This window comes from Motacilla alba, chromosome 6 (genome assembly GCF_015832195.1).
Source record: "Motacilla alba alba isolate MOTALB_02 chromosome 6, Motacilla_alba_V1.0_pri, whole genome shotgun sequence".
NCBI lineage: Eukaryota > Metazoa > Chordata > Aves > Passeriformes > Motacillidae > Motacilla > Motacilla alba.
In genome coordinates this window covers 23,118,869-23,143,443 of record NC_052021.1, presented here as the reverse complement: position 1 = coordinate 23,143,443, position 24,575 = coordinate 23,118,869, and the positions used below count along the sequence as shown (strand labels likewise).

General features: G+C 57.0%; 1 protein-coding gene across 3 annotated transcripts; it reads left to right on the top strand.

Annotated features, from left to right (window-relative positions):
- Window positions 1-5,842: 5,842 nt before the first annotated feature.
- Window positions 5,843-24,573, top strand: SEMA4G (semaphorin 4G). 3 transcript variants are annotated; one of them, XM_038140393.1, is made up of 18 exons: window positions 12,812-12,961; window positions 13,054-13,138; window positions 15,966-16,197; window positions 17,303-17,506; window positions 18,018-18,080; window positions 18,160-18,258; window positions 19,419-19,512; window positions 19,704-19,817; window positions 20,005-20,171; window positions 20,320-20,489; window positions 20,653-20,797; window positions 20,872-21,094; window positions 21,181-21,296; window positions 21,612-21,763; window positions 21,946-22,007; window positions 22,089-23,358; window positions 23,566-23,695; window positions 23,778-24,573. In XM_038140393.1, the coding sequence occupies exons 3-16, from the start codon at window positions 16,165-16,167 to the stop codon at window positions 22,943-22,945; spliced, it is 2,499 nt and encodes an 832-aa protein (XP_037996321.1). In that variant the 5' UTR covers window positions 12,812-12,961; window positions 13,054-13,138; window positions 15,966-16,164; the 3' UTR covers window positions 22,946-23,358; window positions 23,566-23,695; window positions 23,778-24,573. The 3 variants fall into 3 exon arrangements, with proteins under 3 accessions (XP_037996320.1, XP_037996319.1, XP_037996321.1); XM_038140392.1 differs by lacking the exons at window positions 12,812-12,961; window positions 13,054-13,138 and adding an exon at window positions 5,843-5,995 and having other exon boundaries at window positions 17,358-17,506; window positions 22,104-23,358; XM_038140391.1 differs by lacking the exons at window positions 12,812-12,961; window positions 13,054-13,138 and adding an exon at window positions 5,843-5,995 and having other exon boundaries at window positions 17,358-17,506.
- Window positions 24,574-24,575: the final 2 nt, after the last annotated feature.

Sequence of the window (24,575 nt, the reverse complement as noted above, 5' to 3'; positions counted from 1 at the left end):
CCAGGTATTTGTGTCACTGCTCTTAGCAGTGTGTGCCAGGGACCTGACCTGCCACGCAGGGGAAACATATGGTCTGTGGCCCACTGCAGAAACAGAGACACCCCTGTGCTCCCTGCCGGGCTGGAGCCTGCCTGTTTTTACTGGGAGCAGCTGGGATGATGGGCAGAGGGGTTGTCAACATCCAGCCCAGCAAGTCACTTCTCCAGGAGCTATGCCTCTGTCTCTTCCCTGTCTACAGCCACCTTTGTTCTGCTCCTGCCCCAGAGCTGGGACAAGACCCCACAATGAGCTTCAAAACTCCATTTTCTAATGGAACTCCCAGTGCCTGCTGGAGTTTCCCCCCCATGCTGCAGGAGCATCCCAAAGCAGCTCTGCCTGGTTGAAAGGCAGGTCAGGACCCTGCCCTCCCGCAGTCTCACCAGCCCTTCCCTGAGGGCACGCTGCCGACAGATCCGGAGCCAGGGAGATGCTTTCCGCTGGCTTAGAGAGGTTTGCAGACGAGCAAACCGAACCAAACCTGCCAGCTCGCCGTGTGAGCGCCTGTCCTCCGTGAACTCCCGTGCGTCTCTTGCAGCCGGGCTTGTGGGAACGGATCGGAGGCTGCTGTGACTCAGCTGCTTCTCCCTTGAGAAAATCTGCCCTGGCACGGTGCTTGGCTCTGCGGCTGGGGCTGCCGGCACCTGGCAGCCTTCATCAACAAACGGCCTTGGGCAGAACATCCCAATTTCCACCGCCAAGCATTTATGGGAGGAGAAATGCAGCATGTGATCTTGCAGGAAGTGGAGGCAACAAATCTGTGCTGCACTGAGCTGGGGGGAGCAGTCCCATCCCTCCCTGAAGCTGAGCCTTGGGCTGGAGGGGCTGCAGCACAGGCTGGCTCTTCTGGTTTGCCCCTGCCTTTTTCCATCTCCTTATAACTTTCTCAGACAAATTCTTCTGCAATTGTAATTTTCCCTGCTGGCTCTCAGCCTGAAGAAACAGTGGTTTGGAAAGTTTGCTCAATGACTTGAAGGGAAGAGGCTCCCAGACCTTTCATGCTCTGTGCCCATTGGAATATTTTTTTTCTCTAGGCTAATCTGTGGAGCATCACACTTGGCTTGGTGAGTCCATGACGCTCTCAAGAAACAAAGCCAAGCCTGGTGAGTGTGTACTCACCTGCTGGGAAGCCCCAAGTGCTGCTGTGGGCGTCCAGGCAACACCATGTGGTCTTTTCTGTTCCTCTGCTCCACACAGATCTGCTGGCCTGGAATCTGGGCGGTTTGCTCCTGTGGGGGGCAAAGGAGACTGATGAGGTTTCCCCACTCCCCTGTGGTGTGGGGCTGGTGTGCTCCCCATTGGGCTTTTTTTCCATGGAGCAGGTAAAGCAGCAGCGCAGGTGTCACAGCATGGCTGAAGGATGGAGGGGCCTGGAGAAAGGCTGTTTTGCTTGTTACTTTCTCATGTCAAAAGGGGAAAGTACCCGTTTTTCCGCTGGTGGTTTTGACTTTATAACAAGCCTCTCGCTGCGGTGTGGGCTGGCATGGCCTTAGCCTGAATTTCACAACTCCTTTGTGGGTTTCATAAAACCCCAGCGGCTGGAGCACCGTGATTTTGTAACTCCCAGCTGGCTTTTAAACCAGTCTGGAGAGGAGCTTGAAATGGTTGGATGCCTGCTGCCTCTCGGACTACAGAGGCTGGCAAACCAAATCCCGGATCTGGAGTTTTATCTCAGATTTCTTACCTGGGGCAAGGGAAAGACAGGCTGCAGGTACTGCTGAGCAGAAGCCAGGCCTGCCTTAGGAATCAGTTTCCTACCAAAGGCTGGAGATCCTGGTCAACCCCATGGGTTTGATAAGCACCAATGCCCTGTTAGCGCTGCAATCCCAAAACAGAGCCCTTTGTGACGTGCTGCTCCCATGGTGTGCACCCTGCCAGTGTATTTCTAATTTAATCCTGGCTGCTATTTGATCCTGCTAAGTTGTTTGTATTTACACCTCTATGATCCATAATGAAATCCTCTGTCTGACCAAACCTGGTTCCCAGTAGTGAGAGAGGGGACACAGAGCAGTGGGGAGTGTGGGGGTCTTCTGACAGTCACCTTGGACACCCCTGTGCGTGGGACATCTACTAAGGTCTTGGTTGTGCCAGATAGGGCTGAAGGGGGGCTGGGGGCTGGCATGTTTTGGGACTGCAGGCAGGGTGAGGGTCCCTTGGGGCCCAGGGTGACTGTTGGTGCTGAGCTACAGCCAAGCCAGACAATGGTTCATCCCCAGCAGATCTTGAGGTGCTTGAGGCAGAGCAGTGTCATGCCCTAAATCATGTTGTGTGCTCTGAGGGGTCCGAATGTCCCTCCAGGAAGGCTGAAGGTTGGCAGTGGCTGGGGAAGTGTCTCTGGCAGGGAGCAGCCGGCAGCGCTGCCGCCCCAGGCGCTGAGCTGCAACCTGAGTGCGTGCAGGTCGCCGTCTCCCAGGCTCGGGGCGAGCGCAGCATGCGTGCTGGGAGAGCTGATCCGCGCTAATCCCATCAATATTTCACGGTGTTGTGGCCCTGTTATAATTCCTCGCATCATTTGGGATGCTGGCTGGGATGGGGGTGTGGTGCCAAGTGAAATGTGAGAGCTGCCATGGCTTTGCCCTGGCTCCCTGGGCATCTGAGGGGTGAAAGGGGCTGTCTGTGAGCTTTTCTACTGGCTGCCACAGGCACAGGTGTGTGGCAGAAACAGGTGAGCTCAAAAACGCTGTCTGTTGGCATCTGCCTGGTTTTGCCATGTGCCCGAGTGGTGGGACTGTGCCGTGCTGGGCAGCTGGCCCATGCACGGGTGGGGCTGTGACATGGCAGAGCCTGCTCTCTGTGGGACACAGTGTTTAAGTGACAACAAGAAGAAATTAAACAGTAACCAGTCTCTGGGCTGGTGATGAGGGCATGAAAGCATTTCCTTTTCCTAAAGGCTGCTTGGAGTAACAGGGAGAGAGCACTACAGACAAAATCTGGCATAGTTTTGGGGAGGGGGGTTTCCCAAGGCACCATGTCTTGACTCAAAGGGTCCCCTGCTTTGGGCTGGGATAGGAGTTGTAGGGCTGTAAATACTATGAGGAGTAGGTGATGGAGCTGGAGTTGTTTAACCTGGAGGAAAGGATGTTCTGGAGAGATCGTGTCACTCTCTACAACTGCCTGAAAGGAGGTTGTGGCAAGGTGAGGGTCAGTATCTTCTCCCAAGCAACAAGTGATAGGACAAGAGGAAATGGCCTCAAGCTGCGCTGGCGGAGGTTCAAGTTGGACATCATGAAGAATTTATTCTCTGTAAGTGGTGTTAAGTAGTGGAATGGACTGCACAGGGAAGTGGTGGGGTCACCATCCCTGAAGATGTTCAAGAATCAACTAGACACAGCACTTAGTGCTGCGGTTTTGTTGACCAGGTCTTGTTTGGTCAAAGGTTGGACTCAATGATCTTGGAGATGCTTCCAACCTTAATGATTCTACGATTCTAGAGCTGCCCCAATAGGAATTTCCCCTTCCAGCACCTTCCTGGCTCTGGGCTAGGGTTGAAGCAGAAGGCAGACCTCCCTGCTCGGCAGAACCAATCCATGGTTATGAGGGATGCAAGTACAGGAGAGGGTTGGATCTGTTTAGCTCCTGCTGCCTGGAAAAGTGCCTCTCTGACTCTTGGGAAAAGCATGCAAAGAAGAGGAAGGTCCTGGCTTTCAACCCCTTGGAGCCCTAAATTCCTTCAGTTAATCTCATGGGGGCAGCAGAGCAGGCAAAGCTCTGAAAATAGATCTGTTTCCAGCTGCCAATGACTCGTGTTAATTAATTAAAGCCTCGCAAGCTCGGGCCTGTAAAAGCCCAGCGCTGGTCGCGCCAGGCTCGGCTTGCTCTGCACTCACGCACTAATTATCCTACTGCAAGGCCAGCAGCTAACGAAGCTCCAATTTGTGCTGGGTTCGGCTTCCAGCCATGTGGGAGGCAGGGAGTGCTGTTGCAGGATGGGACGGGTGCGGTGCCCTGGGTAAGGGGGAGCTTTGGGCAGCGCTGTCCCAGCCCTGGCACCCCCTTCCCCAGTGCTCATGGATCAGTTCTCCCCATAACTGGCCCCACAGACTCCAGCTGTGCCTCTGCTAAGGTAGGGAAGGGGTTTGGAGAGGATGTGGAGGACCAGCTGCCTTGAACACCCCCATACCTAGGTAAGACAGGCTGGCTGAGAGTGTCCCTGCCTGGCTCTCGGTGCGTGGGCCTCCCACATCCGCAGGGTGGGCAGAGGGGCGAGGCAAAGCGAGGCGTGGAGGAGACGCTGGGGTTTTGCCCAAGGACAGGAGGAAATGGTAATTAGCCTCTGAAGCACAGAGGAGGTGAGGGCGGGAAGGCAGGGAGTGCTCGAGGAGGTGGCAGATGTGGTAGTGTCTGCTCTGAGAGTGGGGACAAGGAATGGGTCTTGGGATGTCATGGTGGGAGAGGGGGTGGTGGCTGCGTGGGGAGTATGTGCACGGGTGACAGAACCACCTGTCATTAAGAGCACTAGGATGAGTCCCTCCTCAGCTGAGACCCGTTGGTAGGAGAGGACTGGGGAGATTCAAACCTTTGTTACCCTCCCTCCCACCTCCAGGGTTTGTAGAAGGTAGGATGCTGGCAGTCAGAGGCCCTGAGAATGGCATGTTAGTCAGGCTCCCCACAGGAACACCCTGGCCCTGCCATCTTTACTGACCCTTAAGGTCCATAAGATGGTGGAATCTCAGCTAGGGCTAACCTTCATCCCCAAAAAATGCTCAGCAACTGAGGCACAACCTGCTCAGCCCTATGCCCTGCTGTGGGTCTGGCTCCAGGTCTGCAGAGTGTGGGGTTGGGGTGGTCTTTGTCCCCTTCCTGGAGACCTCACCCTGGGGATGGGTTGGTGTGGAGTGGAGGGGATGAACTGGCCTCCAGAGGTGATGGTGCTGGGACTGGGCACCCACACATGGCTTTGTAACCACAGGCTGGCATCACCCGGCCACCCTGCCAGCTCCAAGAGAGCTGTAATTCAGCATACACGGGTACAGCATTTCCCCACCGCCTGCTCCAGCTGATTTCCAACTGCCCTAGATCCAACCTGCTGATTACACACAATGCTGGCTCAGAGTTTGGTTTTGGGAGGCCTGCTGCTGTGTGAGGGTTGAGGAGGGAGGGTTGGCCAGGTGCTGGGAGCTTACGAAAGGAAAGCAAACACAGGCCTGGACCTGGCAGATCCTCCACAAGGGGAGGAGCTGCAGAAGCCACCCAGGATAAAAAGGCTCCACACAGGGCCCCAGAGAAACCATTACCTGCCTGTGTTTCCAAACAACCTTCCGCCATGCGTGACTGGAGAGACCTGCTGAGAGCAGGGAGAAGATGGGGCATGGTGCCTGACTCAGGTGTGCAGTGCAGGATGCTGGGGTGACTTTGAGGAGCGAGACACCTTAGAGAGCACCATGGCACTGGTGGGGGGCTGTGCTGTGCTGACAGTGGTGCCTCTGACTGGGGGCATTGGCGTGATGGTACAGGTAGCATGTGCTTGCGGTGCTAGCAGAGTAGAATGACAGTTATCCGTGTTCAGTCAGCTTTTTCACAGTCCTAAGTCCACGATATCAGCCCTTTGCCTCTCTGACTTTGCAAAGGGAATTTACACGGGCTTTTGGGGGCTGAATCACCCACACCACCTGTGCTGAGTGAGCCCCCGGCCCACTCTACATATTGGGGGCCGACCGAGGGCTGCAGGGTAGCATCCCGTCCCTGCCTGCCGCGACTCTGCCGAGGGACATGCTGCCAACTGCTTCCACGCAACGCAGGCAGAGGCGGCCCTGCCCCACTCCCCTCCTCCTCTTCCTCCTCTTCCTCCTCCTCCTCCTCCTCCTCCCCGCGGCCGCTCGCTGCGGGCCGGGCTGGCGGCAGGGGGCGGTGCGGGGCCCGGCGCGGCTCGGTCCGCACGGCGGGGCCGCGCTCAGCCGGGCTGCGCTGCCGAGCCGAGCCGAGCCGTACCCTGCCCTTGCCTGCCGCGCCACCGCACTAGGCAAGTACCGAGGGGACGCGGGCAGCGCCGGCCGGGGTGGGTGCGGGTCCGCAGGCCAGGGGGGCGCTGGGTTTGGGCGCCGCGTCCGCGGCAGATCCGGGAAGCTGGGTCGTGCGGCTGGGCGCGGGTACTGCGTGCTCACGGCTGGGGCCGGGCGCTCAGCCCACGAGCAGGATCTGGAGTGCTGGGTGCGGGTGTCGAATCGCCTGGTGGGTCCTGGGCTGCTGGCTCAGGGGCGGGTCTGGGTCTGCAGGTAGGGTTTGGGGTGCTGGATTCCAGCTGCTGAGTCCGCAGCAGGATTAGGGGTGCTGGGTCCGGGTGCTGAATCCACAGGCAGGGTTGGGTTGCTGGATCTTGTGCCGGGTCTTGGTTGGGGTCCACAAGCGGGGTTTGGAATGCTGGTTCAGTCTGCTCGGGTGCTGGATCCGGGTGCGGAGTCCACAGGCAGATCCTGGGGAGCTGGGTGTGAGTGCTGCTCACGGGAAGGGTCCAGAGAAAGAGGAGCGGGGCTTTGACCTGCTGTGGTTGAAATCCAGGGAATAATGCGTTTAGGGAAACAAGAGGGCAGAACCTCGGAAGCGACAGGGAAAGGGGTTCGGGGTAGGTCTGATGCAGGTGAGGATTTGGGGATAATGAGCAGGAGGGGAGGTGGGATATGCTGGATGTGGTGGCAGTGCAGGAGCTTTCTTTGGGGACAGGTTTGGGGTGTGGGGTGAGGTGGGTCTGGGCGACCTGGGTAGGAGTGACCGGGCAACATGCTGGGAGTGGGAAGGAACACGATGCTAGGAGTTGCGGACAGACAAGGCACCAGCTCTGGGCAGGGAGGGCTGGATCCTGCCCTTGCCTTCCCCGGCAGGCTGGGGGGATCAGGGGTCTGTAGGGATGAGAACTGCTGGGGGTGTTTGGGAAGGCTGAGCATTACCTGAGGTCAGCTGGTGTTCCAGAAGGCTGGGATGAGGTACTAAACCGATGCAGGTGGTGCAGTGCAATCCCTGCCCCCCTCTCCTTCCCTTTGGAAATCAGGAGGTGGTCATGGAATGTGGCTTGTCTGAGCCTTGACTCGTAGCGATTCATCTCCTTGGGATGCATTGCTGCGGGGGCTGCAGATGGCCCCCAGACAAAGCAGACCAGCTTGTGCTGGAGGCTTCTTTGCATCTTCGTGCCAATCCAAAGGTAGAAAGTACCTGCAGCGCTGGAATTTGGGGCTCTCTTTGCTCTCTCCAGCAGTGCCCAGGTGGGCCAGTGACTTGTGCCTGGCCTTTAAACCAAGAGCGTGAAGTGGGAGGGGGAACCATGAAAAGGCTCTCCGGGTGCCAAAAAACCCAGTCTCCTAGGACAAAGAGGCTTCCCAAAATGGATGAGGAGTGCAGTTCTGCTCAGATGCAGGGAAATTATTAATAACAACGGCGGCATTTTTGGTGCTAGCTGGCCTGCCACTGCGGGCTCCGGCTGCTTCGCTTCCCTCTGCGGCAGGCGCTGGTTGGGGCCCCCCTCCCGAACCCCGAACCTGGGCAGGGTGACCGTGGCAGCCGCAGACGCTGCGTGTGTGCCCTGCAGGACAGGTCTGTGCTTCATCTTGGTTTGGCCAGGCTTGCTCTGCCCAGAGGCATGAGGGGCAGGGAGCTGCCCCCCAGCAGGAGAGATCCCTATCAGGACGTTGTTTTTGTGTTGCAACCTGAGGGGGGAAAAACCCCGAACAAATCCAAACCACTCTTTCAGCTCCTGCAGATGAGGCTTTGTTCTCCCCCCCAGCCTTTTCCAACATCTATTTGAACATTTCACCACTTTACCCACCAGGAATGCAGCGGGTTTGCTGGAGCTGGGAGGTTTATTCAGCAAACCTGGCAGGTCATGTGCCGCGAAAAGGCAGGCAGGTGTGCTTAGCAAGGCTGGTGAGGGGGCCTCTGCTGGCCCGTGCCGGGCAGCGGTGGGTGCAGGGGAGATGTGGTGCCAGCCTCGCCTGGCTGTGTGTGGGGAATTTCCTTGCACTTGCCCGCCGGCTCTGCTTGGCATCTTGATGAGACTTGTTGGGAAGCACCTCATGTGATGGGTGGTTTTGAGAGAGGGGGCCTGTCCTGGGGACCTGCTGCCTCTCAGAGGGGAGAGGTGATGCCCTCCAGATCTTTTTATGTACCCCCCTGCCCCCGACAGTGGTGCTGGGTGGGTGCCTGTTGCTGTTCAAAGGTGAGAGCTCCCTGCCTGGCTGGTGCTTCAGGAGGAAAGGCTGCCATCTCCATTCCTCCAGTTCCTGGCTGGCTGTGCCACCAGCTCCTTGTGATTTACGAGCATGAGGGCTCTGCCACAGCAAGGTCATCACCAAACCCATCCCCTCCTTCCTCCTGGGGCCTGAGCTCTGCTGTTCAGAGACCAAGGAGGCCCAGGGTTTCAGGTAACCGACCGGTGTGGGGGCCGGGATGCAGCTTCATGATTCAGGGTGTGCTCTGGGTTCTGCTTTTCTTGTTGCTTAAAAGATCCCTCCAGGTACAATCCCACCTCCGTTACCTGACAGAGGGTGACTGTTTGCCTGTTGCAAAGCCCAGCCCATGTAAATAATGTGGGGATCTGATTTTGGGGCAGCAAAGCTGGCGGTATGCAAACAACTGTGGGAAAGGCCAGATGTTACTGCTTTGTGCTGTGCAGTTTTGAATGCAAAGTGGAATATCAAAATTGGGTTTGACCCCGAACTGAAGCTTTGTTGGAGGGAAAGCAGAGGAAACAAGATGACGTTGTTGAAACTGGAAGCCCTAAAACTGCTCCCATCATCTGGTTTTGCTGGACTTTGGAAAAGAAAACAGTTTATCTTTGGAATAAATAAGAGGAGCAGGCTTGCAGCAGAAAGCCTCATGTTCACTGCAGGCAAGCTGAGTTGTGCTCCACCTCTTGCCCCCGCTTCCAAGGGGACCCCAGGTTGTGTGTGATTTCTGAGCCTCTGTTTCCCCTTGGGAAAGCCCCAAACTGTCTCCACGGCAGGAACCCCAGGCATTGCCAAGAAACATCTTTGAATCTGAAACCTGGCTTTGGAAAATAACTGGAAGACAAACCGGCTCTAAACAAACACCCAAGTTAATTCCGTGTCTTGCATTGTATGAGCCCAGTGAAATGAAACACAGTGCAGCCACAGGGACGGGCAAATGGATTCAGATGCTTTAAAAAGCCCTGAAATTTGCTGGCTTTGAGATGTCCTTTCGCATTTAGGGTTGGGATTTTTTTCTTGTTTTCTTTCTAATTGTTCCTGGGAATTTAATTCTACAATTATTTTGCTGCTTTTGCTGAGGAGACAATGTGCTTCAGCCACAAAGCCTTTGAAGGCTGAATTGCAGATCACATCCAGCGCTGAGCCACTTGGATGCAGACGCCCCCTTGCTGGGAGAATTTGCTGTGATGTGGAGGGCTGTCTGTCTGTTCGTTTGTCCAGGCTGCCGAGGGGCTGCCGGCCAGCGGTGAAGCTTGTCATGCTGCAAATGAAAAAAGGATGGAGCACGTTGGGGTTTGGAGGTGATGTTGCTAGTGCCAAGCTTGCCTCTTCCTAATGATGGAGGAGGTGGGAGCCCCAGGGATCTGCATCCCGTATCTCAGGGCTCAATGGCTGCACTCTGCCTCCCCTATGTCCTGGATTGGAGGCGTGAGAGTGAAGTAGGAGCGAGGCCACAAAGTCTCGGCACCATCCGGTTTCACTTCCCGGTTGTTGCACGACTCCCTGCTGTCCTCTCAGGTGCTCCCAGGCTGTGGGGTCAACCCAGGGCTGCTGCTGTGGTGTTTCCAAAGGAGGGAGATGTGCTGCATAAAGGAAGAGCCATAGGGACTGTGTCCTCACTGCTGTCCTGCAAGAGTTAGTGGCCTCCAGCATGTGATGAATTGTTCCTGTGAGGGCAGTTTTCCTGCTCTGTCCAGGCGTTCTGGGTCTGGGCTGGCTGTGGCAGCCCTTGGTGCTCTTGGTCCAGCCACTGAGCTGCAAGGGTTTGCCCTTCAGCCTCCCCTCCTTGCACCCTTCCAGGCCATCTCCTGGCGAGGCCTCTGGATCCAAGCAAGGAACTGTTTCAGCTGACAGTATTGGTGGTTTTCCATTCGAGTGGGCAGTGGAGGAGTGATCTGTTCTGCTGTTGTGGGCACTGTGCTCTTGCTGTCCGCTTGTGTCATGTCATGAGCAGCTGGAGCAGAGCTATCCCTGTGCCTGGCAGCCATGGCACAGCGCAGAGCAGCTTTCCTTATTTTCTCAGTCGGACTTTTTTGGGTGGGTTTGGATGGGAATGGATGGAGAGCTCTCAAGGGGACTTGGCACTGTGCTCTGTTGCTGCCTGGCAGCCCCTTTGAATCTCCTGCTTCGCATCAGACCTGACCTGAAGGAGGAGAGGAACGAGTTCTTGTGAGATTAGAGAAAACAGGGAGCTTGGGAGAAGCTAACACACCCTGATCCCCACAGCCCTGCAGGGAGGGCACCATGTATCCCTGCCCCTTGTGGGGTGGGCAACATTCCCCACAGGAATGCAGCAGGGGGATGGCGATAAAGGCATGGGGCTGCTGGTGGGGGGGGTGTGGGGTCTGTGCAAGTCTGTTGGAAACTGGGCTGTTGTTAGTTTTATTGCTGACTGCTCCACTTGTCTTTCCAGGGATGTTTGGCTTCCTCCAGCACTGGGGCCCCTTAAACTGTCCCAAATCCCCGACTGTCCCTACTCTCTCTCCCATCCATCACTTTGCTGCTTCACATGTCTCCTCCCTGCCGTGACATTTCTGGATCAGAGCTGGGTGCTCTCCTCTGCTGGTGGCTGGTGGAGACTGCTGTGGGAATTCGGAGCCTGTTCCCATGGCCTGCAGGAGCCTCCCACCCGCCTCCCTGGCTCCATGATGGCTGTGCTCTGCGTGGGGGCTTTGCGTCGGGAGCAGGGCAGGATACTCTGTGAGAGGAGCTGATGTTGCAGCTCTTCCTCCCCTTCTCTGTGACCAAATCCCAAATTTGGGTAAAGGAGAAGTACATCTGCTTCCTGAATGGTGGAAGCTCTAGTGTGTGTCTGCTGAAGCACCCCAGGGTCACGCATGGTTTTGTTTAAAGAAAGCAACTAAAATAAACCCAGGGAGGGGCTCCCAGGAGGTCACTGTGCTCCTTCTCTCCCTGACCCAGCACGGGTCCCCTCTTCCTGGAGGGCATTTGGCAAGTTTGCATTTTTTTCTTGTGTTGTTGACAAAAATCCTGTCTGGTTGAGAAATATCTGTGCAGCAGCGCCAGCCCAGTCCCACGGGTCAGATCCTGCCCCTGCCAAATCTGTGCCGGGAACAGTGGCTTGTTTTGGGCTGGCCTTTGGGGGTGCTTCCATGGGGGACCCATGTCCTTGCAGGGCAATCTGGGCATGAGGCCAGGAGCAAACTCCTTGAACAAATGGATGGACACTATGGGCTCGGGGTGGATCTGATGTTTTATCATTTGCTGGTTGGGCTCTGCAGCAGAAGCAAAGTGCTGGAAGTTCGTCAAGGGCTGAATTAAAGTTGCCTGGCAACCTCCATCCCGGCTTCTCTTCCCACATCTCGCAGGATTTCCCACCCAAGGTCTGCCGCCTCCAGGGAAGGGGGGCCCAAAATGCACTGCGCTCCCATGCAGGCTGGGGCTCGGCTTGTCTCCCTTCCCATAACTTACTGGCTGTTCCCACGCCTGGCAGCCCGGAGCTCTCCCCACCTCATCACCCCCTGGGGCAGGTGCTTTTCCCCCAGCCCGCGCCAGGAACGGGCTGGGCTGTTTCAGCTGAACCCTGGAGCAACTTGAGCGGGTCTCCTGGAGGGCAGAACAGTTCAGTGACAGTGGGAATGTGAGTGGCTGCTGGGGGGTGTGCCAGGCTTGGCCCCAGTGAGTGGAGTGGAATCGGCTGCATGGAGTTTGGAGTGCCCAGGCTGGGCTGCCATAAAGAAGCAAAGTGCAATTGGTGTCTGCTGGTGCAGTGCCTGATGGGAATTTTGTGAAGGCTGTTTTGCAGCTCCATAACCCAGAGAAGACCCACTGGAAATCCCTGTCTCCCACTGGGAAACCGGCAGTGCTTGCTTGTAGTAGTCTCTGATGCCAAGGGGAACAGCCCATGAGAGAGGAGGAATGTCCAGCAGCCACTCTGGGAGCCTGCTTGGGTTTTACTAGATCTTGGTGGAACAACTACGAGCTGTCTAGGGAGAGGGTGGGACGGAGAAGTGTCTTATCCCGCTCTGCAAATCTGTCCTGCCATCCAGAGTGGATGCTGAGGGTAAGCTTGAGAAGTGCTCCCATGCACCACTTCTATTCTTTCTCCTGAGTTCCTTTGAAATGATAAAGCTGGCATAATTTTTAGCTGTGCTGATGAGGAAACTGATGGGGGTCCTGTAAGACCCTGTCTGTGGTCTCTCCATGTTTGGCAGCTCCACAGAGAGCACAGCTTCCCTGCAGTGCAGCTTGCAAACAGCTTGTGCTACCAGGTTTTGCTGCCTTGTGACTTTGAGGACTGTGGGGCACTGGGAAGGGGCTCCTATGCCCACAGAATGTCCTGCTGCAGTGGCTGTTGAGGTGTGTGGCAGCTTTGACTTGTTCTTTGGCCAGATCCAGGTTGGTGAGAATGTGCAATTCACTCATCAAAAGCTTTTTGCTCCTCCAGAGATGCTGGTCATAGGGATTTTAAGGAGGTACCGACTGGGCCAGCCCGTTTGGGTGTGCTGTGCTGCCTGGCTGCTGGTGGGAGGCTGAGGCCAGCACAGTCATGCTCACACAGCTTCCGTGGTGACCCAGTAAACCCAGTCAGACCTGACCGGGGCTCGCTCTCTCCTCTGCGCGCTCACCCACGCCTGCACGCCTCTGCCGCCCCACTGCTTTCCTGCATTCCCCAAGGACCAGCAAACACATCCCGCTGGTGAGAGACACCTGGCTCTGGCTCTGTGCTGGGAGCTGTGGCTGAAGCCCGTAGGAGCACTGATAGCCGGTGGTAGGAGGGTGGGCTTTTGCCTCTGTGGATGTTACACGTGGTGAGTAGAGCAGCTGGCTCCCGGCTTCACCCCTCTCGGGGTGTCCATCAGTCCTGTGCCTGGGTCCTGCATCCACCGTCCTGCTTTTTCAGTGTTGTCAGCCAGCGACGGGAGCCTCAATGGGAGCTGAGGCTGGACCATCAGGTCCTATGTTGACTCCTCTGTGCTGGGAAGTAGGTGAGGTGCCAAGGGACTTAGGAGCTCATTCCTGGGGATGGGGTGGGCTTTTCTGGGCAATTTTTCTCCTAAACTCCTAGCTTTCTTGGAGCTGCTGCTGCTTTTTAGCCTCTTCATCTCCCCTTGTTGTTTCCCTTCCCCAGAGAAAACTCTGGCGTTTCCATTCCCAGCTTTTTTCTATTTCTCGTTGAAGTGCTGGACTTGTGTAATCCATCTGCCCCCAGCCCTAGTGGTGAGTCCCACATATCAAGACCTCCTCTACTTCCTGCCTGAGTCCTCAGCTTCACCCTGAGCTTAGACCTTGCACTCTGACAAGGGGGAAGTGATGGGTTTGGGGGTGTTTGGTGTGGCTGCAGACCAGGGTATTGACCTGACGGGAGCCAAGGATTGTTTCAGTTCCTTCTTGCTTTTTCTCCCCCACCCTAGGTATGAAAAATAAGTACTAGAAAATTAAAAAAAAAATAGGGAATCTTGGAACAGCCCTTCTCTTTGAGTAAAATATTAACTGGCTCTTACAACGTAACTGATTAAATGTTCTTTAGGACAAAGTTACATCTGATCTCGGTCAAAGGAACCTTTGGAAATGGGTGTAGCTGCTTCACTGGAAAAAGCAGAAGAGCCCAGCCCTGACAGCATGGGAGGCTGCTCCCCCCTGCCCAGCCAGGAACCCTGCACATCCTCCCTGCACAGTTTAATATATTTTTGTTTTCCCCCTGTACTGGCTCGGTGTGTATGATGGTTAAATGTTAGCTGGGGCTGGCTCACAGCACCACGCTGGCCCTGTGATAAACACCATCCCTGCCACCCTGGCCGGCCGCGCTCCCGGCTCTGGTCCCCGGCACGTCAGGAGCCAAGCAGCAGGCAAAGTTCAGGGCTTGTTTGTTCAGGGGAGATAAGGTGAGGACGCCCAGCAGCGTGTGGGGCTGTTACTCATTTATGAGAGATCATTGTTTGCCTTGTCGTAAGGAGGTTTTTCCTCCACTCTGCTTTCCCATCCCAGGTGCAGCAGCTCTTGCGGCTTGTGTGTGATTCCAGACTTGTGTCCCCATGTGGACACTTGGGGAAGGGTCCCTGTAACTTCCAGAGTGGCCCTGCTCCTACTGGTGGGATGGAGATCTGTCAGCGTAGGGCTGGCCAGGGTGTTTTGGTGCTCCAGGTGTGACCCCACCACTTGCTTTGCCCAAAGCTTCGTGGGTTTGGCTCATGCTGGACATGGTGCCACCAAAGCAAATTGTTTCTTCTTGATGTTCATCTGCACTCACCTGCCTTGCATTGCTGTGCTGTCATTCATGGGCAGACCCTCTGTCTGTACAGGGCTTGTCCTGGAAACAGGAGTAACCTGGAGTGAGCCTGCTCTGGGATCTGCTCCCCAGGGAGCTCAGCCCTGCATGCAGCACCCTGCCTGCACCCAGGGTTGGATGCTCTTGGGTGCTCTGTGCTGGTCTGGAGCCTGGGGGACGGTGGGGCAGCAGGGAGAAATATTTCCCATCTGCCTATTCCCAGAATTCTCTGGGGCAGCTGCTGGTGCAGGTGTGAGGTTTGTGTCTGAAACCCCTTGAAGGAACCAGCACTTTGAGGCAAGCTCCAGAACTGTGGTGGAATCCACATCCGGCCCCTCACTTCTCCTTTTCGGCCCCAAAGCCCTCTTCACCTTGGTTTTACCTCCCTTCTTCTTGGGATTTGGCAAAGTATTTGCTTCAGGGAAATTTTTTGCAGTGGGCGTGTTTGAGCAGCTTCTCTACAGGGTCAGGTATTTGGGTTTTTTATATAAATATATATATATATATATATATATATGTGGGTGTATATATATATTTATAAACCTCTAAGCAAATACTTAGGTGCTGGTTGCTTACTGGGAGCTCTCCAGCTCAGAGATACCCAGCTATCTTTTTCCTCCTTAATGCCTGCAAGATGAGCTAGTGGCTTTGCTCAGTGCAGCTGGGAGAGGTGGGGGTTATTTTTGAGGGGTTGAATGCATGAAAGTGAGAGCTGAAGTAGATGTGGAGCTTCAAGGCAGCTTGGGATGAAAGAGAACCTGAAATCTTGTGGAAAAACACTGGGGGAAAAAATTGTTTCTGCTTGAAAAGACTTGCCGAAGATTCCAAGCAACTCCTGTATAGATTTTCCTTCACTTTACAGGGGGGGCAAAGCTGGGGCCAAGGACCATGTCCTTGCATAGCAGGACGTGGTCAGCTGGGCTTTTGGGAAGGAGAGGAGACCTTGGGCTGCCCAGGGCCCTTACTGTTGCTATTCCTGCTGCAGCCACTCTGGGGGTGCAATGGCTCTTGGGGTACCCCAGTGTGCCAAGAGACCCACAGAGGGGCTTGCCCCTGAGCCCCTTTCTCTGCTTTTGAGGGAAAAATGTTTCTGCTTTTTGGGTATGATATGCAATGGGGGATCAGCTGCCTCTGCTGAAACACATCCTTCAGTCAGGGGGATCTGCAGGAGCAAAAGGCTGGGAGTGAATGAGGGATGAACCCAGAGAAGACCTGGGGGAAAATGTACCTCCAAGCAGCTGACCCAAGTGCTCAGCAAGCAACTCTCTGCTGTGACAGAATGGTTGCTGACCCAGGGGGATGCTGCAGAAGGTCACTGTGCTCAAACTCCCCTCCATGCTCCGTGATGGCTGCAGGCTCCGTGCCTTGTGCTATGCCTTGGTTCCCCTTGAGCAAATGAGGGTTTGTTTTTCCCTGCAGCCGTCCCTGGTCTGAGGCCGTGCTGGGTCAAGCATCCATGCGTGTATGCAGCTGGCTCCTTCCCAAGCCTGCTTGCTTGTGAGGCGCTGGGACAGCAGGAGTGTCTGAGCCAGCGCTCTGTGTTTCAGGAGGGTTTGGTGGCCAGCCCTGTCCCGGAGAGCTGGAGAGCCCGTGCTGAGGATTGGCTGTGCCGGCCGGGCGGCTGAGGCAGCTGCCCTTGCCGAGAGAGCGGGAAGATGAGCGCAGGGCCGGCACATCTCCTGACAACTCTCTTCACGGCAGTGGCAGCCATGGGCTACCCTTCACGGCGCTCTGCCACCGACCTGGATGCCACCCCCAGGACAACAGTCACCTTTGATGGTAAGGGGGTGTGGGTCCTGGTGGTGGCAGTGAGGTTTGGGATTTTGCTGGCACTGGCCTTGGTGCATTGGGACTGCATCTAGTCTTTGCCACCCACCTGGAGCAGGGGGCTCAGCATGGGAGGGTGGCTACTGATCCCCTGGGCTCCAGAAATCAGAGCCCATATGACTGTCTGGTACTATATGCCCCAAAGAAATGAGCATGGCAAAATCATCTCCCCAAAAGCCAGAAGCGGTCAAGGATGTACAGGGGGCCAGCCCTGACCAACCCCTGGTTGTGCCCAGCAGCCCTTGGAGGGTGTCCTGAGCTGGGCATCACACTTGGGCTGGGATCTCATGGCCCGAATTGTCAGCAGGAAACTTTCTTCCATGATTTTCTCTAATTGCCACTGAGCTCTTGACCTCCAGCCTCTGTGGTGTCAGTGAGCCCAGCAGTGTCATTGTCCCTTGGGGATCCACATGGCATCATTGACCTCATTAGTGAGGCTCAACTCAGCAATTGATAGTGGGAGTGTTTCATTAGTAGCTGAGGTGCCCTTTTCTCTCCAGGCAATGCCTCTTTTCTGGGAAAGACGGAAAGAAAATCATTCCTTTTCTGGCTGCCTACAGGGCCCCAAGCCTCACAGAATTTTCACTTCCTGCTGGTCCCCCTGGCCAGGGCTGAGTCCTACTTCACACTTCTCAGCACCTCAAATTGGATGGTTTCACTGGCTTGGTGGACAGGAGCACTCAGCCTCACAGCAGAATCACTCCCCTTGAATGACAGTTTTGGTTCAGGTTTTTTTATCCTTCCCTGGGCTGGCTGGGCTCAGTTCAGAGCCAGGGTCACTGCCAGCATGTTTCTGCTTTCTTCAGCAGTTTCCCAAACAACATGGCAGGTCCGTGCCCAGCACAGACATTTCAACTCCCACCCCTGAGGTGTGCTTTAATTAGCGGAGAGAAATTTCCTCTGTGGGCCTGAGCCCAATTAGTGCCTTTTGCCTTTTATCAAACCTTCTCCCTTCCTTTCCTTCTGCTGTAATGCTGTCACCCAGCACTGCCTGCCTGATAACCTCAGTAAGTGCCATCCCACCCACTTCCAGCTCCATTCTCTTGTCTTTTCCCAGTGGCTTGTGCTGTGCCTGCCCCGGGGTCCCCCTCAGCCCCCTGTTCCCTTTGCAGAGCTGTCGGGAGTCCGGCGCTTCAACGCGCACACCCTCAACTACAGCACCCTGCTGCTGGAGGACGACCGGGGCATCCTCTACGTGGGCGCCAGGGGAGCCATCTTCGCCCTCAACTCCAGCGACGTGGCCGACGGCTCCCACCACACGGTGAGCCCAGCCTCTGCCACGCTGCCCAATCCCCATCCAAATGGTGGCCACTCTATCCCTGCTCAACCTCCCCCTCACCATCTCAGGTCTTGCCTGGAGGTGATGTCTCCAAGTCTGTCCCCAAGCCCCCCTGGTCCTTCTCCCCAGCCGGGCAGCATGGGGACAGCTGTGGGAGACATCCCCAAGCTCAGAGCTGCCTGTTTCAGGGACACCCCAGCAGAATGAAGGGGAGTGAGGGAATCACACTCCTTTGCTCCCCCAGGGAAGGATATCCCAAAATCTTCCAGGCTCCTGCAGTGCCCTGGGATATCTGCCCGCTAATTGGGATGTGGGACCACTCTTGCCTCAGGCTGGTGGGATGTGTGCAGGGTGCCATCTTGTGCTCTGAGCAAAACAAATAAATAAAAATTTTATTATCTCTGATGGCTCTGATGGAAGCTGGAGGTTGCAGCAGCAGGGGGACCATGCAGTGATGGGGGTCATGCAGTAGCAGTCTCTCTTCCCCTTGCAGATCCACTGGGAAGCCTCCCCAGAGAAGCGGATGGACTGCCTGCAGAAGGGCAAAAACAACAAGGTAGAGCCTCTGGGTGGGTGCCAGGGAGGGGCTGCCCCCGCTTTTCCTGGCTTGTAACACCTGCACTCCCCCTCTGCAGACCGAGTGCTTCAACCACGTGCGGTTCCTGCAGCGGCTGAACAGCACCCACCTCTACGCCTGTGGGACCTACGCCTTCCACCCGCTCTGCGCCGCCATCGTGAGTACGGCTCACCCACAGCTGCCACCTGTCCCCTGCCACTATGTCACCCCGGAGAGGTGCAGCCCCTGTCCTCTTCCACCATCTCAACCCACAGCCCCACTCCCTTTCTACTGCTGTCCCTGCTCCTGCCTGGCTCACTCCCTGGTGAGTGACTCCCAGGCTGGGTGAGTAGGTTTGAGGATGTGGCTATCATGATGCAGATGCCATAAGTCCCCACCCTGGCACTGGGGTTTGGACTCTGACCCCAAGAGGAGAGAGGGCTGGGGATGGATCAGTGCCATGGGGGATGCATGTGGGCTCAGCAGGATGGGATGCACCAGCCCTGGACCTGGTCTCCACTGCCTGCTGTTGCAGAATACCCTCCCAGAGGAGGGGCTGCAGAGTGGCTAATGGCAGGTGGTAGGCATGCCAAGGGAAAGGTGACACGGGCAGGACTGACTCAGTAGCCCCTCCCCAGGGATTTCCTGTGCTAGTCTGAGAGTCCCCACATGTGACTCATGTGTCCAAGAGCAGCCTTGTTTTATTGGCAGTGGGACTTTGACCCCCTTTCCTTAAGTCAATGGAGGCACAGTTGCCATTTGCCCACCTCCCTTCCTGAGCTGGGGGGCAAAGGGGCCCCGTGACCATGTCTGCAGTGTGGTCAGGGAGCCCTGGAGAGGCTGTGCCTGTTCCCATGGCTGTGCTGCTGGTCCGGTTTGGCCCTCGCACACACTGGAAATTGGGTGGAGGAGCTGCCAAGCTGGAAGGGCCCTGTCATTATTTAACATGCTTTGAACTGCAAACCCCAAAGAAAGTAACTCCTGCTATGACATGGACAGCACCTGGGGGGACTCTAGGCTGGCTGAGCAACATCTGCCAACCAGGCACTGTCTGGGAATAATGGCTGCACTGCCTGACTCCTGCCCAGTGCCCATGCAAAGCCCAGCTGGGGCTCCTCTTTCTCCCAGAGCCCTCTACCCACTCTTGGCTGGGGGCTGTGGCTGGCTGTGTGGTTTCTGACCAGCTGGAGGGTGCCAGGGAGGTTTGTCTTACTTGGACAAGGGCATGGCTGTGGGCATCACTTTGTACCTGCTAGCAGCTTCTTCACAGAGTCTGAGGCTGGCAGGTGAGGTGGGTCTGTGCCCTCCTGTCTAACCCGATTCCCTGTCCCCCTCAAGGATGCCAACAGGTTCATGTTGCCACCTCACTTTGAAGAAGGCAAGGAGAAGTGTCCATATGACCCTGCTCGAGGCTACACTGGCCTCATTGTGGGTAAGCAGCACCTTTACAGGGCTGGTGGGGACATGCAGTATGCCACTGACCATGGCTCCATCCCCAACACCTCTCCAGGGGGTGCCAGTGGTCCTTCCCCGACTTGTCTGCCTGGGGCGGTGGGATGCTGGTGGCCTGAGGGGCTGTCCTCAGGCTGCAGGGCCATGCTGATGGGCACCTGCCCTGCACAGATGGAGGCTTGTACACAGCAACACGCTATGAGTTTCGGAGCCTCCCTGACATTCGGAGGAACCTGCACCAGCGGCCACTGAAAACGGAGGAGTCCCCACTGCACTGGCTGAATGGTGAGATGTCCCCGTCCCTCCCATCTTGTGGGCTGTGGGACACTGTGCATTGCCCTGGAGAGTGTGGAGCAGGTGTGGAGAATGCCTCTGGATCCTGTGTCATTTGCTATGAGAAGGAACTGAGGCAGGGAGGGATTGGCCATTCTGTGTTAGTCACCAATCACCACCTCTTGCTCCGTGTCCCCAGACGCCGAGTTTGTGACCTCTGTGCTGGTCCGGGAGAGCAGGGACAGCCCTGTGGGTGACGATGACAAAATCTACTACTTCTTTATGGAGCGGGCAGGAGAGGAGACCACATCCTTCTTTGACAAGAGTCAGGTGGCCCGAGTGGCCCGGGTGGCCCGTGTCTGCAAGGTAGGCACGCTCCCAGCCACAGGGAACCAAGCACTGCTCCTGTCGGTGCAGGGGCGGCATGCCTCCCCCTGTGGGAAGACTGAGGCACAGGCAGAGGGGAATGAACAACTGTCCAGCCTGTGCAGAAATGCTCTCTGCACCCTCCCAGAGCGATGTGGGGGGGAAGAAGATCCTGCAGCGCAAGTGGACATCCTTCATGAAGGCACGCCTGGTCTGCTACATCCCCTACTACGAGGTGCTGCGCAGTGTCTGCAGCCTGGATGGGGGCAGCTGGGCCAGCACTGTCTTCTATGCTGCCTTCACACTCTCAGCACAGTGGTGAGTGGGGCAGTGGCCAAAATGATTGGGGCTAAAAGTCTGCAGCACCAGGGGAGCCAGGGATGTGCGAGGGGATGTGCAGGCAGGAGATGAGCGCCTGGAGGTGCATTGGTTGGGAGCACCCATGTATCTGCCCAGGTTTAGGTGAGGTTCTGTTCCTCAGGAGGACCATGGAGGCCTCGGCCGTGTGCCGCTACAACATCTCAGCGGTGCAGCGTGCCTTCGAGGGCCCCTACATGGAGTACCAGGACTGGGCTCGCAAATGGTCTCGCTACGACGGCGCAGTGCCCGAGCCCCGGCCCGGCTCTGTGAGTGCCTAGGAGTGCAGAGCAGGGGGGCATGGGGCCCACGGTCCTCTCTGACCCCTGTTTCCCCTGGGCAGTGCATCACGGATCACTCCCGCAGGAAGGGCTACAACTCCTCGCAGGATCTGCCCAACAGTGTCCTGGACTTTGTCAAGCTGCACCCACTCATGTTTGAGGAGGTGAAGCCAGCTGGCGGGGAGCCGCTCCTGGTGAAGAAGAACGTGGCGTACAGCCAGCTGGCTGTAGACAGGGTGCAGGCCCTGGATGGCCGCTCCTATGATGTGCTCTTCATGGGGACAGGTGAGTGTGAGATGAGTTTGACAGGCTTCTGCTGGGCAAAGGGTACACCTCACATGCCCTCCTGAATCCTCTGCTCTGCTCTCCAGGGGATGGCTGGATCCACAAGGCTGTGGTTGTAAACTCTGGCATCCACATTGTGGAGGAGGTGCAGGTGTTCAGGGACCTGCAGCCTGTGGAGAGCCTGGTGATCTCCCACATCCAGGTGAGGGGTGGAACAAGTAGGGGGAGACCACACACGGGGCATGCTTGTGCTGTGAAGCTGCCATTGTGCTGTTTGGGACGCTGTGGGGCATGACTCCTGGGTCACCCCAGCTTGGGATATGTGCTGGAGCCCAGGAGGGTAGCCCGGGGAAATGAACCAGCCTGGCCATCAGCACTGACTGGGAGCCCTTCTCATGCACACCCATGAAGGGAGAGGTGTGCTGTGGGGCTGGGGGGGATCTCTGGGCACATGGGGCACTCCACAGCCCAGCAGCACCATGCCAGATCCATACTAAGCCAGCCCTTTCCCCTTCAGAGGAGCCTGTACGTGGGGGCAGCCAGCGGGATCGTGCAGGTGCCCCTGGCCTCTTGTGCCAAGTACACCTCCTGCTATGACTGCATCCTCGCCCGGGACCCCTACTGTGCCTGGGATGGCAGGGCATGCCGCACCATTGCCACCACAGACAGGTAGGGATGGGCTGCCCGTCTGCAGATGGGTCCCCATGAACCTTCCACTTGCCCCATCCCATGCCGTTTCATGTCACCCCAGAGCCAACCCCAAAGGTCTGGCATCTGACAATGGGTGTCCGTGACCCCCATAAGAGTGGGCTCAGCTGAGGTCGTATGGCTGAGTCCCCCATGCCTTGCAGCACAGGGCTGGTGCAGGACATTCAAAGTGGCAACAAGGGATGCCGGAGCAGCTCTGGACGGGGTGAGTCTCTCCTGCCCTTCGGGACCACGGGGATGCTGGCGTCCAGCATATCTTAGAATAGCTGGGAGAGGTGCAAGGCAGTGCGTGTCCCCACAGGCTCCCTGCTGTGGAAGAACCGGACGGTGCTGCAGGGGGATGATGTGCTGCTGCCCTGTGACCAGCGCTCCAACCTGGCCCGAGCCGTGTGGCTGCTGAACGGCAGCGAAGTGCTGGGCACGGGGCAGGACCGGCTGCGCGTGGGGGTGGATGGGCTGCTGGTGACAGACACGCTGCCCCAGCACAGCGGCGAGTACCGCTGCTACGGCGAGGAGCAGGGTCTCCGGACACTGTTGGCTGCCTACAGCCTCTCTGTGCTGCCTGAGCTGCCCCGCAGCCCTACAGCTGCCCCATCACCCCATGCTGCCAGCCAGGCGACCAACGACATGAAGGTGGCTTACATTTCCGCCATCGTCACCTTGGTGGTGCTCTGCACCGTGCTCAGCATCATCCTCCTGTACATGTCCTGCCTGGAGAAGCGCAAGGGCAAGTATGTGCTAGGGGAGCCGCGGCCAGCCAGCGTGGAGCTGCAGACCGTCTCGGCCAACTGCCTGCGCAAGGGCTACCGAGAGGAGGAGGAGGAAGAGCTCACCTACCCCGATGGCTGCCTGCGGATCATCCCCGGTGAGGCACCCACAGCTGCCACCTCCCCAGTCAAGGAGCTGCCAGCTGCCGTGCCCCCACTGCCACCCCCGCTGCCAGCCGAGCTCACCAACGGTGTGGGGGCTTTGCCCAACGTCCTGCGCAAGATGAACGGCAACAGCTACATGTTGCTGCAGCAGCAGGAGGAGCCACTTGCCTCCCCACTCTACAGTGCGTCCTTCACCGAGGAGCTCAGCAAAATTCTGGAGAAGCGAAAACACACGCAACTGGTGGAAAAGCTGGACGAGAGCTCCGTGTAGGGGCTGGGGAGGGGGGCCCTGCCAGTGGGGCCCCCCTCCCCTCCAGTCCCTTCTCCCACCCTTTGCCAGCAGTGTTACAAGACTCAGGCAAAACTACCTCCTTGATGGCAGAGCTGGGCCGGGCCCGGGCTCGGCCATTCTTTTGGCTTTTCACTTACTTTTGAGACTTGCTATACAGAAAAAAAGGAAAAAGTATCTATTTAAATTCAGAACTCTATTTATATATAAAAACTCACTGACGGTGGCCACGAGCTGGAGACAGGAGCTGGCACTTGGCTGAAGGTGGACACCATGGGGAGGGAGAGTTTTTGTCTGTTCACCCAGGCGTGAGAGAGACGCTGTTGTGGATGTGTGGACTTGGCCAGCCCTGCTGGGCGTCCCTTGGCACACAGGAGCTGGATAGCTGCTGAGAGGTGGGTGAAGAGCACGGAGGAGGGGCTGAGGGCTGACATACTGTGCCTGTGCCTCTTACAGGGCACAGGATCCCTTGCCGATGTAGGGCTGGTGGGTTTTTCCCAGCTGCCGGCCCTCAGGCAGGAGAGGGCCCCACATCTCACATTGTGAGGGGTGGTCTTGGTGGCTTCCAGCCCCTGCCCACTGTTCCACATCTGCCCCCTCAGGGTTTCCTCTCTGGGAGAGGATGGTTTGGCGAGGGACAAGAGATAGGGTGAGGAGCTGATGTCCTGAATACCCTGGAGCAGCTGGTGAAGGGGCATGTGCCCACTGCGAAGAGGCCAGAAGAGGCCACAGGTGAAATATGGGGCTGGGAGCATGGGGGAGGTGGCACCCCCAGGACCTCCAACCCTGACAGGGCTCTGCTCCCTTTCCCCAGGGCACTGGATGCAGCAGCAGGGAGCAAGATGCACTAGCAGCAGGACTGGCAGCCACCACTGTGCCCTACAGCATGACAAGGGACCAGCACGTGATCCGCATGCCCCTGATGTCTGCAGTGCCCCTGTGGCTCCAAGCACAATGTGTTTCTGCCCTCCTGTGCAGTGCCGTTGGTGAACTGGAGTTCAGGCACAGCCCTGCCACCCATGGGAAAATACGTGGGCAGGGAAATGTCCTCACACAGTGAGGAAGCAGAACCTTGGGCAAGGGCCTGCCTCCCTCTGGAGCATTCTCTTCATGGCACTTTCCAGGAGCAACCATGGTCCCTATATACTCCCAACTGTTTCTGCAACTGCCACCTCCTGGGGAAAACTGAGAGATGGGGGTGACAAAAGCATCTCATGCTCCAGGAATAGTTTGGTGACACTGGAGAAGCTGGGGAGGGACAGACCTGTGGGAGTCCATGTCCTCCCCCATGTTCCTTGCTTGTACCTCCATGATGAGGACATTGTCAAGGGCTCAGCCCTGCAGGGGAAACAGAAGATGGGTGACAACCCCCAGGGTCTCTCACAAGCTGCAGCTCAAGCCTCCTATTCCAGGAGAGTGAGGCCTAGCAGGAAAAGGCAAGAGTTGCACTCTGCCATCCTGCCCCAGCCCTTGTTTTTGCTGCAGGAAGGGGGCGTGAGCCACCCCCAAGGACCACCCCCAGTCTCCCAAGGAGGGGCATCACTCTGTGTCTGGCACTCCTCATGCACAGCTCCACATTCCCCCCAGCAATAAAAATGGCTCTGTCTGGACG

Coding starts and splice junctions, on each gene's coding strand:
- SEMA4G (XM_038140391.1), top strand. CDS start 16,074: ATGAGCGCAGGGCCGGCACATCTCCTGACAACTCTCTTCACGGCAGTG. Junction 16,198..17,357: donor GACAACAGTCACCTTTGATG/GTAAGGGGGTGT, acceptor TTCCCTTTGCAG/AGCTGTCGGGAGTCCGGCGC. Junction 17,507..18,017: donor CCGACGGCTCCCACCACACG/GTGAGCCCAGCC, acceptor TTCCCCTTGCAG/ATCCACTGGGAAGCCTCCCC.